At 34.5% G+C, this 12,457-nt stretch overlaps 1 protein-coding gene across 8 annotated transcripts in view; it reads right to left on the bottom strand.

The window, feature by feature from the left end:
* The window catches only part of pkn1a (protein kinase N1a), an 82,014-nt gene that overhangs the window by 44,377 nt on the left and 25,180 nt on the right, over nt 1-12,457 (bottom strand). For 4 of the 8 annotated variants that reach the window (XR_015476930.1, XR_015476931.1, XR_015476929.1 and 1 more), the window contains exon 1: nt 7,859-8,061. The exons of the other annotated variants lie outside the window; for them this stretch is intronic. Coding sequence is in view for 1 of the 4 variants with exons in the window: in XM_087237665.1 (XP_087093791.1) it covers nt 7,859-7,939 (81 nt within the window). In the remaining 3 variants the exon portion in view is untranslated. Of the gene's footprint in view, nt 1-7,858; nt 8,062-12,457 lie in introns of those variants that run through there. 8 annotated transcript variants of the gene reach the window in all.

The raw sequence follows: 12,457 nt of genomic DNA, 5'->3' as shown, positions 1-12,457 counted from the left end.
TTAAAGTGACAGTGCATTGATAATGACCAAAAACATGTTGTACGACAGTAAAAAGTAGCAATCTTACCCAATAAATGCATCAATAAGATCTACTGATTTTTATGCACTGTGTCTGCTCTACATGCACTGTGCCTGTGCTGCTTCACTTCTGTTTGCACATGCGGTGTGAAAGCAAAATCTCTTTATTATTACGCCAGAATGAGAGTATAGTTCCTATACACATCGGCCTAGATAATAGCAACTGTTCATTTTCTGTCTGTCTTACTACACAATGTAACTACAGAAGAGTCAAGCTTTAAATAAGAAAAAAAAATCAATTTTAAAAGTTTAAAAGTTTTTAAAATTTTAGAAGTTTTTGTGCAAGATTAACGCTTAAAATGTCTTTAAGATTTAGACAAATGCTTTTTGTTGATCTCACATCTAACAGTAAAAAGCTGTAAAACTGCTCTGGAAGTTAAGTTCATGTGTGCATGTCCTCATATACAGAGATACCACAAGAGTCATCTTACAGTCTTGAAGTGTGTACTTTAAGTCTTTTCTTTTTTGTTCATATATTGATAAGGTGTACAGCTGTACTTTTGATTATTCTTCCAAACTGCCATTTTTCATAACATTCAGTTACAACATTCAATATACCATTTTGTCTTTCAAGGAAATCATAAAGCCCTGTATGTTTAGCCTTAAACTGTAGCTTTTTGTGTTGTATGACAACAATCTAATTAATTATAACTGGAAGATTTACCCACATATAAAAACTGGATTAAAACCAAAGTCGTTGATGGAACTCAAGCAGCTATTGTGTAACCGAGCACGTCATGACTTTGCCAAGTATGATGCGATCCTGGATTACCTTTATGTTGATCCTGGAACATCAGTTTTGTTCAAAAATGTAATCCATACCTATTCCCTACCCCTAAACTCAACCGTAACTGTGAAATATTCCCATAATTAGAAAGGAATAATAGTTGGACAACAATCATGTAGAAGTGCATAAACATAACCGTACGTCGAAACTTAACATAAACGGTGAACATATGCCTTAATTCTGATTGGCTGATTGGAATGTTGTTCCAGGATCAACATAGATGTTAATCCAGGAACATGTCCTACATGGTGAAATCAGATTGGCGGTGTAACTGAATCTCACAATTTAAACTGACAGACATTAATGTGGGACACAGATTTAAAAAGTATTTTCATGTCAGAAGACACCCAGAAGCTCTTGATAAGTGTGATCAAACTGCTATCTGATCTAAGAGCAAATAAACACAGAGAGCATTAGATACAAAAACAGCATTTCAACATGGGCAGAGATTCCACCACAGATAAAGGAGCTCATGGTGACTAGACTGGTGCAGTAAAGTTGAGCTTACACAAAAACACGTGAGTCATTTACAGTAACAGAAGCAAAGATTTCGGATACTACACATGACCAATTTGTGAGGTCTTTGGATTAGTCATGTATTTAAAAGTAAATCGATCACACTTTACAATAAGGTTCATTAGTTAATGTTACTTAATGCATTTATGAACAAACAATGAACAATACATTTACTACAGTATTTGTTCATGCTAGTTAACGTTAGTTATTGAAAATACAGTTCATTGTGAATTCATGTTAACTCACATTAACTAATGTTAAAAAGCATGAGTTTGGATGTTAATAATGCATTAGTAAATGTTCAATTATGATTAATAAATGCTGTACATTTGTTGTTCATGATTAGTTCATGTTAGTAAATGCATCAACTAATGAACCTTATTGTAAAGTGTAACCACAAAATGTACAGTATCTTCATGATTCTTCAGAAATCATTTTGAAGCCTAAAGATGCTCATGAAACATCTTTTGTGAAAACCATGGATCATATTTTTAGGATTTTTTTTTTCAAGAGCAGCATTTTGGCCAAATAAAAGAATGAATTAAACATTTGAAGGTATACTGTTCCATTTCCCAAACATACATGTTTAAGTCCAATGTGAATTTTACAAGGAGCTTCTGAATTAAAAATAGCTCGTCTGGACTTAATCATTGACCAGGAAATGTCAATCCTCAAATGGCTCTATATTATTGCCATAAATAGTACTTTCTGTGTGACCTGTGGCTGAAAGAATGTTGCTTACATCTTAGATCCAAGTTCTAAAACAACAAATGGGATCATATGCCGCCAAAACTATTTACATTAGGCAACTTTAGCTGTGAGTAAATTTGAAGTAATTTTCAATTGTCATTATGTACATGTTCATCTTGAGATGCTCAAATAAACGACTGACAAACCACTGATTTTAATGTTTCAAAATGCATTTATATACAATTTAAATATCCACCACATAATTTTGTGTGTAATAGATGTGTAATAAGCTCCGAAACATAGATGGCTTGGCTAAAACAAGGCTAAATTTGGGCTGTTTAAGATGTCTAAGAATAGTCCAAATCATGATTAGTCATCAAATAGACAAATTAAGACTTCACTTAGCTTAGTTATTTATTCCTGTTTATTTCATGACTAGTCTATTTTTTGGTAATTCTTAGACGTCTATTAGATTTTCACTAAAAGCCCAAATTTAGCCTTGTTTTAGCCTAGCTGTCAATCAGACATTTATTAGACCATGGATGATGGTTTAGACATCAGACGTCTATTAGACCATTGATGTTTGTTTAAATATCTGTCAGACATCTATTAGACCGTCAATGTTTGTTTAAACAGCTATCAGACCATTGATGTTTGTTTAGACATCTGTTAGACGTCTTTTAAACCATCAATGTTTGTTTTAACATCTGTCAAATATCTATCAGACCATCAATGTTTGTTTAGACATCTATTAGACGTCTTTTAGACCATCAATGTTTGTTTTGACATCTGTCAAATATCTATCAGACCGTCGATGTTTGTTTTGACATCTATCAGACATCTATTTGACCATCAATGTTTTTGACATCTGTCAAATATCTATCAGACCTTCGATGTTTGTTTGGACATCTATCAAATATCTATTAGACTGTCGATGTTTGTTTAGACATTTATTAGACCATCGATGTTTGTTTTAACATCTATCAGACATCTATTAGATCGTCAATGTTTGTTTAGACATCTATCAGACATCTATTAAACTGTTGATGTTTGTTTAGACATCTATCAGATGTCTATTAGACCATCAATGTTTATTTAGACATCCATTAGACATCTATTAGACCATCAATGTTTGTTTAGATATCTATTAGACATCTATTAAACCGTTGATGTTCTTTAGACATTTATTAGATCGTCGATGTTTGTTTTGACATCTATCAGACATCTCTTAGACCGTCAATGTTTGTTTTGACATCTGTCAAATATCTATCAGACCGTCGATGTTTGTTAAGACATCTATCAAATATCTATTAGACTGTCTATGTTTGTTTAGACCAGGGGTCATCAAACTTGTTCCTAGAGGGCCGGTGTCCTGCAGATTTTAGCTCCAACCCTAATCAAACACACCTGAACAAGCTAATCAAGGTTTTACAAGGTATACATGAAACACCCAGGCAGTTTGTTGAGGCAAGTTGGAGCTAAACTCTGCAGGGTCACTGGCCCTCCAGGACTGAGATTGGTGACCCCTGGTTTAGACATTTATTAGACCGTCGGTGTTTGTTTTGACATCTATCAGACATCTATTAGATTGTCAATGTTTGTTTAGACATCTATCAGACATCTATTAAACCGTTGATGTTTGTTTAGACATCTATCAGATGTCTATTAGACCATCAATGTTTGTTTGAAAATCTATCAGTTTCCCACGCAAGTGCAAAGACATGCGGTACAGATGAATTGGGTAAGCTAAATTGTCCGTAGTGTATGTGTGTGAATGAGAGTTTATGGGTACTTCCCAGTGATGGGTTGCAGCTGGAAGGGCATCTGCTGTGTAAAAAATATGCTGGATAAGTTGGGGGTTCATTCCGCTGTGGCGGTCCCGAAAAGAAAATGAATAAATACATTATGGGTTTTCTTGCAATTACAAGGGGGCCACCTCCATCAAATTTTGAGTGAAGTGAAGCTCCTGCATGTATTTAATTACATTTAATGTTAAACTAGAGTTAGTATTTAAAACCATTTAACTTATTAATAGGAAAACACTAAAGTTTGTCCATCCTTTTAACCTTATTTTGTATTTAATTATAATCCTAGGAGCTGCACAACACGTTTCAGCATCAGTATCGCAATGTGCGAATCTGGAATAGTCACATTGCAAGTTGCATTGCAATGTCAAGTTGGGGTTATACTGTAATAACCAGCCACCACAGTTCAGAACATGTGGTTTGTGTAGTCTCCGCAAAGTTTAACCCTGACAAGGTGAAAGGTTTTTATTTGGAAGTGTTTCTAAAGACCTGTGACTTTCAAGCGAATTTAAACCGAGAAGTTTTGAAGTTGAAGCTTTAACAAAGGTTAATGGTATTTATTTATACAATGAAGACTATAGTATACAGTGCTATATGACTGAATTTCTGTGCCTCATTACTGTTGGATTCCACAGAAAACCATAAAATATTATTTATTTCATTTGCCTCCTGATTGTAATGTGCTTCTAATTTGTTTACTATACTTAATGCAGATACTCCCCTACAAAATAATCTCTATCGATCTAAAATTAAGATTTATAAGACAACTTTGAAATTATTTCGCAACATGAATCTGAGACAAAAAACATTGTGATATCTGTATTTTCCAATATCGTTCAGCCCTAGATAATACCATACCCTTTTATAAAAGTTCAGCAATTATTGTGCCGTAAAAATGAAGCATGCCCATGATCAACATTACTAATATCAAAAATTTGTCCAGATTTGTGTCAAATAACAAATTCCCAACTTTAAAAATGCCAGCAGTGTATTATCAAACCATAAAACTCTTCCTGTAACAAGACATGTAAGCTATCTTGAGTAGTTATAGTGACATGCTTTCAGTCTCTTTGGTTTAAGCCTAAAAACCACAGCATCTATCTGACCATTCCTGTCAAACGTCAACATCTGAGGCCAGTTCACGGACATCAACTCTCAGAACAGACTCGAGAGAGAGCGAGGCAGGATATGAAGAGTGTCAGACAGAGGAAAAGCATAAACAATGACAAAAAAGCACAAGGGAGAGTCAGAAGAGGAAGAGGCCGATGAGAGGAAATGACGTGATGCAACTCGCAGAGATATCAGATGTTGGGGGAGGGAAGAGGACGAGACCCACAAAGAAAACTATAAAGTCAGGCCAGGCGGAGAATGTTTGTTTCAACTCCTGGAGAAAACAAAAAGAGAAATTGGGAAATAGATGGCAACAAGAGAGATACTGAAAGCCAAAGATGTGAACAAAAGAGCTTCTTGTTTTTTAGGGAAGTTCACATTGACATGTAAAGTATTGCTGCACTGTATTAAATGTCAATACCCCCCCTAGATTTTTTTTAATGTTTATTTTAAATCATTTATAATAGATTAAAACTGATATGGTTAAAATTAAAGACAGGTTATATATTAAACAGAAATAATTGACATTTATGTAAATAATAATAATAATAAAATTCTTATCACGAAACATTATTTTAAAGGAACACACAATTGATTTTGTGAATGTTGTCCCGAAGCATCGCAGTGTGGCTTTTTGTATCAACATAACCAAAAAATAAAAATGTTTTGGAATGCTTTACTAAAACTATTTAATTAATTAATATTTAATAAATTGATGTTTTAATTTATTAAAAGTATTTTATAGATATGAATATATATTAAAATGTTTAAACATTTGAAATGCTATACTAAAACTATTTAATTAAATATTTAATTGAATTTCTTATAATATAAAGATATATTAAAATGTTATATTAAAAAAAACTGCCATTGTTAATAAAATATTATTACAGTGGCATGTTAAAAAAAAAATTAAAAAGAAAAAATATATATTTCTAATTGGCGATGCAGTGGCGAAGTAGGTAGTGCTACGCCTAAAGCAAGAAGGTCGCTGGTTTGAGCCTTAGCTGGGTCAGTTCTGTGTGGAGTTTGCACGTTCTCCTTGCGTTCGCGTGGGTTTCCGCCGGGTGCTCCGGTTTCCCCCATAGTCCAAAGACGTGCGGGACAGGTGAATTGGGTTTGTTAAATTGTCCGTAGTGTATGAGTGTGTGTGGTTGTTTCCCAGAGATGGGTTGAAGCTGAAAGGGCATCCGCTGCATAAAACATATGCTGGAAAACTAAAAACTAAATAAATGAATGAATGATTATATTTCTAATTATAAACCATAATCATGTTATGTAATTTAAATAAAAATTAAACCTCAAGACAGGCTATATTTTACACAGAAATAATAGACATTTATGTAAATAATAATAATAAACTAACTCATATTTTAGATTAAAAAGTGAACGTTGTCCCAAAGCATCGCAGTGTGATTTTTGCATCAATATACACAAAAATAAAAATGTTTTGAAATGCTTTACTAACGATTAACTAATTAATTAATTTATATATATGAATAGATATTAAAATATGTTTAATTACAAATAAAAATGTTTTGAAATGCTTTACCAAATTATTTTATTGAATTATTTACAATATAAAGATAAAAATGTAAAAATATATATACAGTATATATTCTAAAAAATGCATAAAATGTTATCACAGTGGCATATTAAAAAGAAACATCCTTTTTTAAAAAAAAATGTTTCTAATCATAAACCATAATCATGTTTTGTAATTTAAAGAAAAGGTTAAATTTTTAACAGAAATAATGGACTTTTAAGTAAATAATAATGATAAACTAACTCATATTTTATATTTTAATCACAAAACATTCTTTTAAATGAACACACAATTGATTTAAAAAAAAGTAAATGTCGTCACAAAGCATCCAACCCAGGCTCATTCTGAAAATGTACTGCTATATACAATCCTGGAGAGTGCCAAATACGTCTCAGGAGCTACGTTTTTTATTTTTGCAGTTTTGTTTTTGCAAATCCACCAAACATCTCTTGCGAGTGCCAAAAAAAAAAAAAAAAAACGTAAACGTAAATCTCACGTAAATCCAACAGAGGCCGCTGTCGATTGACTGACTGACCGATGGACGGTTTTCAAAAAGCATCAATAGACCCATCCATCCACTTTCCTCAACCCAACTGACAGTTTTAAAAAACAATTAAAAAAAAGACAAGCCCTCGCCTGATTTTACCACGTTTTCAGATTTTACCACATTCTCACCCTATTATTGACTTGTTTAATTTTTGTCTTACCAGCTGTCTGGAACTGTTATTCGCCAGACTTGAGCCCTATCGTCGTAGTCAACTCCTCTCTGCATCTCAAATTCTCAAACGTACATGCATATGAAATGCAGCCATACATAGATCTGGCTATATAATTCGCAAACTCCAGAAATGTATATAGGGCTACGTTTTCAGAATAAGCCTATGTTGCAATCATCGCAGTGTGGCTTTTGATGTCAATATAAACAAAAATAAAAACGTGTTGAAATGCTTTACTAAAAATATATATATATATATATATATATATATATATATATATATATATATATATATATATATTAAAATGTGTTTAAAATGTTATATAAAAAATTTAGCAATTTTTATTGAAAACATTTACAGTTGCATGTAAAAAACTGGTAAAATAATTCAGATACATACTATAAAACTAACAAAAATAATTATAGCTTATTAATTAAACACAAAAAACAATATAATACATAAATTATACTTCTTTGAACAAACACAACTAAATAGTTTGCATTCTTGCACAACACATTTCACACTACTGCAGCTTTAGTATAATAACTTTCTCCCAGAGTATGTTATGAGAGTTATGAAAGTGGATTTGGGGCGTCTTTCACAGGCCTACCGGAGTCTCAGTCTGTGTGATGGTGTCGTCGTCGTCGTGCTGCTCTGTGAGGGATGTATTTCTTCCCTCCTCGCTGGCCATGTCACACCCTCTGTCCCTCTGCGTCCGTGATAAACACCGCTAATAAAATCTCCCCCCGGAGCAGCTCTTATTCAAACCTCCCCCTGCCGCCGAGTCCCCCTATATCAAAGCCACTTGACAATAGAAACAGCTTCCTCCCTTGACTAAAAAGAGGCGAAAAACGGAAACGACGGAGGAGGAGGAGAAAAAAAAAGCAGCAGAGCGACAGATTAAGACAGTGAGAGAAAGTGTGACCAAGCCCCACCCCTCAACTTCCTAACCCTCAACAGTAAGTCGATGTAAACTCTCTCCAAGTCACGCGTGCTGCAAGTTAAGTCTACAGACAAACAGATGCTAGCAATCACACCCAGACACGATACAGAAATGGTCACCGTGTAAAAAAAAAAGCAAGTCGGCTTTGTTAGAGTTATTTGAAAAAGAAGAAGAAAAAAAGGGGAAGCTTTTAGATAAGCTGCTGCATATTTTCCTCTGAACAAATCCGTTAATAACCGGATGACACTGTAGGGCTGTAAAAAATACTGTACTTTCTTTTGAAGTTGCAAATAAAAACAAAACTTCTTAGTAGGGCTGAAGAATATTGGAAAAAGTGACATGGAGACACTGTTTTGCTGTTTGGGAAGACCGGCCACTTTATTAGGTACACCTGTCCAACTGTTTGTTAATGCAAATTTCTAATAAGCCAATAACATGGCAGCAACTCAATGCATTTAGCCATGTAGACATGGTCAAGATGATCTGCTGCAGTTCAAACCGAGCATCAGAATGGAGAAGAAAGGTGATTTAAGTGACTTTGAATGTGGCATGGTTGTTGTTGCTAGACTAGTCTGATTTTCACGCACAACCATCTCTAAGGAGTGGGAGTAAATAATAAAAGAATTTTAATTTCTGAATGAAATAGTCCTTTAAAATGACACGTGCGGGACCACCAAATCAGGTATTGACACTATAATTATTGTAACACTATCAGGTATTGGCCAGTGACACTATAATTTTTATTGTAACCATAGACATTTATATCTGAACCATAAACTCATCCCAGTAATTTTGTGATAATTTGACTTTTAAAGGAGCTTCACAACCAGAGTTTTGAATGTTCACTGACATTAAACCATTTAAACATAATAGACATCACTGTCAAAATCAGTTACTTATGGCCCGTTTCCTCTAAGTGGTACAGTACTGTATGGTACAGTACGGGTCACCTTAATCAGGCTTCTGTTTTCACTGCCAAAAGGGTACTATTGGTAGGCGTGGTGTACGACAGTCTTCGATATGTTACCAGTTACAAAAAAACTACACACATCATACATTTAGTGCTTATTTGGGTTCAAAAACAACACAAAATATAGCCCACAGTCAGTAGACCTCTTGTCCGTGTCTTTAATCTACACAAGGACATGTGACCTCTGTTAGAGAGTAATTCCATCTGTCCGAGTTAATCATAGTCCAAAAGGCGATGATGATAATAGTTAAACATGGCAGTTTGTTCATCTTTTAGGTTACTAAAAAAATCATTTGCTCCTTTGTTTTTACGGGCTTCTCCTTTGTTTAGTCACGCTACACACCCGCGTTTGTCCATTTCTGAAAGGATCGGATTTCAGAAACACTTTAATATTCATGCGCATGTTATTTTCATCAGCTCAAGAAGTTTTTATTTCAAATATAGACGTGCGAGTGAGCTCTTTCGAGAAATCGAAACCGCTCGCGCTTTAGACGACCTTGTAAACAACTACGGGGCACAGGGTAAACTCTGCTCTTCTTTTTGGCTTTGTGGCTGTTCATCAAGACGACGACGAGGTTTGTTTGAGCACGGGTCGACCATGTCTCATTATAATATGCACATATTATTACGGTGTAATGTCCCGGCAGTTTTTTTTAAAAAGGCGCTTACTTTATTAATAATTCTCTTGCTTGTACATGAGCTGATGTATCTCTGTAAACCAATAGCGTTCAGCTGCGCATCTATGCTAGGCACCCTTCCGAAAGGGTACTTAAAAAGTGGAATGGTACGGTTCACTTTTTGGTACCTTTTGACAGTGGAAACAACCATAAAATCAAACCAAACTGTACCGTACCATACCACTCAGTGGAAATGAGCCAAAAAAGTGGTATGGTACGGTTCACTTTTTGGTACATTTTGACAGTGAAAACGGCCATCAAAGCAGACCGAACCGTAACGTACCATACCCCAGTGGAAACAGGCCATTAGTATTAAGAATGTGTGGGTGTATAAATCAAAACTGCAAACTTTTAGCAAATAATTGTGAAGATTTGCATCATATAAAGTATACATTTAAGGTCAAATAACAGTGAATGTACTTAAATTATGATTTATCTTTATTTTGGATGAAAATATGTTACTGGAAGGGCATCCATCGCAAAAAAAAAAAAAGTTTCCATAGTAATTGGCAGTTCATTCCTCTGAGGCGACCCCAGTTAAATCAGGGATTAAGCTGAAGTATTGTGAGTGAGTGGATGAAAGTATGACATGATTCATGTTCACATACTTGCCTCCTATATTAATTGGTTGAGCACAATCCAAGCAACGCCAAAGTCATAGGCTCAAATCCCAGGCAATGAAATCTGCTTGAATGCACTGTAAATGTGTAAAATACAGCATTCTGTATGCATGATATTGGTGGGTTACTATCACGCATATTGTGCATTAGATTTTGATATTCTCCTGCTTCAGCAAGACTGACTCAAACACTGATTCCCATCATCTCCAGATATTAACTAGTCAGCACTTGAGTCTGATGTGCTCCAGTGTTTCCAAAGAAAAAAAACAATTCTGGAGATTTTCTGGGAAAAGACATGACAGGTGTGAAATACAGGTTGAACAGCAGGGGGCGTTTGCTGTGTAAACATCATTTTTCAAGTGAAATAAAAGTGAATGTGTCTGTTTCATATCATTTTGCAGGAGGGAACTTCGCTGACATTACTTCAGAAGATTGTTGCTGTAATAATAACAGATTTTGTTAAAAACAGAATACAGATGTACTGTATACAGTAACATGAAAAGTAGAAGAAATATTTCAAAAAGACACAAAAAGGTACAAAAAAATTTGCAAGGGGTAAAGTGTCAACATTTCTTCTAGTTGGTGAGTTCCAGATACCATTCTGTTTATACATCAGTTTTACTGAACGCATCTTCAAATCTTCAAGTCTACAATCCCTGGGTTTAATGAAGATTAATGGTATGGAGAAGCAACGAGAATATCCTGAACTCTCTCTCTCTTTCTCTATGTGTGTGTGTGTGTGTGAGGTGGGGAGGTTCGGGGTGTGTACACACATCATCTCTGAGTCACATTTGTTTAAAATCCCAAAACAAGCTCCTAAAACTAAACACACAAGAAATCATTAATAGAAACACGTCGATCCTGTTTGTGAACGCTGTTATGCAAATAGTCAGACTTGTGCGCTGTAATCCATTTGTGCATTTAGCAGATGCTTTTATCCGAAGTGATCTAATGTACATGAAAAAAGTGAACATACTTATTATCACTTAGTGCTTTTCCTAGGAAATGCATCCATTATCTTGAAGATAATGCCATGATGATAGTGAGGACATACAAATGCCACTAAAAAGTGATTTTATTAGGCTTTACAAATTAATCTTACCATCTCAGTAGTAGAGGTAAACTAAATTTACTTAAAGATAAATATAGTATACACTGTTTAAAATGTCTGTAAATTAGCAGTTTTCCATATTTATTGATTTATGTTTTTATTTTCCCCCATTTATTTATGCTTTTGAATCACATTAGGGGACCTTGATCTTTCTTCCAACAACTTTTAACTTTGAAAAGTCTGAAAAAGTTACATTTTAAACATTTTAATAGTTTAAAGTGGTATATTTCTGGGATGGTGTTGTATATTACTGTACAAAAACCTTCCTGCCAGTACATTTTCTGTTGTTTTACAGACTTATTTCTCTATAAATTATTTATTAAAATGCCATTTGTTAAACTCTAGAATTGGATTTTTAACATTAAAACTTGACAGAGCAGAGATCAAGGTCCCATAATGCAAATCACAACCATAAATAAACAGAAAAATGTGAATTACATTGTTTATACCATAAAGTAAAGTAGATTTTTGTCTACTTTTTCCAACCCAGGTTCATTATTGATACGTACCCCTGTATACATTTCTGGACAGCATGAAATACATCCCAGGAGCTAAGTTTTTTGCATTTTTTTGTTTTCTCAAATCCATCAGAGGCCGCTGTGTACACTTTTTCAGATCTCAAATTCCTCTCGGGGGTGCCATTCATCCCTTCTGTTCTCACGTAAATCCACCAGAAGCTTCTGTTGATTGACTAACTGAATGACCACCCCATGAGATTCCCTTACTCCGTCCCGCCATCTTTTTCATAGCGCACTTTAACCCACTGGAAATCTTTTATCCACTCTTCGAAAAGTGTAAATGGTGAAGTAACATTCACCACATGATCATTAATAAGATGTGCCATTATTATTAAGTTAAGGTGGTTTCTAAAACAAAATCTGTCAAAAT

The sequence above is a fragment of the Danio rerio genome, chromosome 1 (assembly GCF_052040795.2).
Source record: "Danio rerio strain M-AB ecotype USA chromosome 1, GRCz13ab, whole genome shotgun sequence".
In the NCBI taxonomy this organism is placed as follows: Eukaryota; Metazoa; Chordata; class Actinopteri; order Cypriniformes; family Danionidae; genus Danio; species Danio rerio.
Note: the sequence above shows the minus strand (reverse complement) of the source record. Positions and strands in the feature narration are given on the sequence as shown.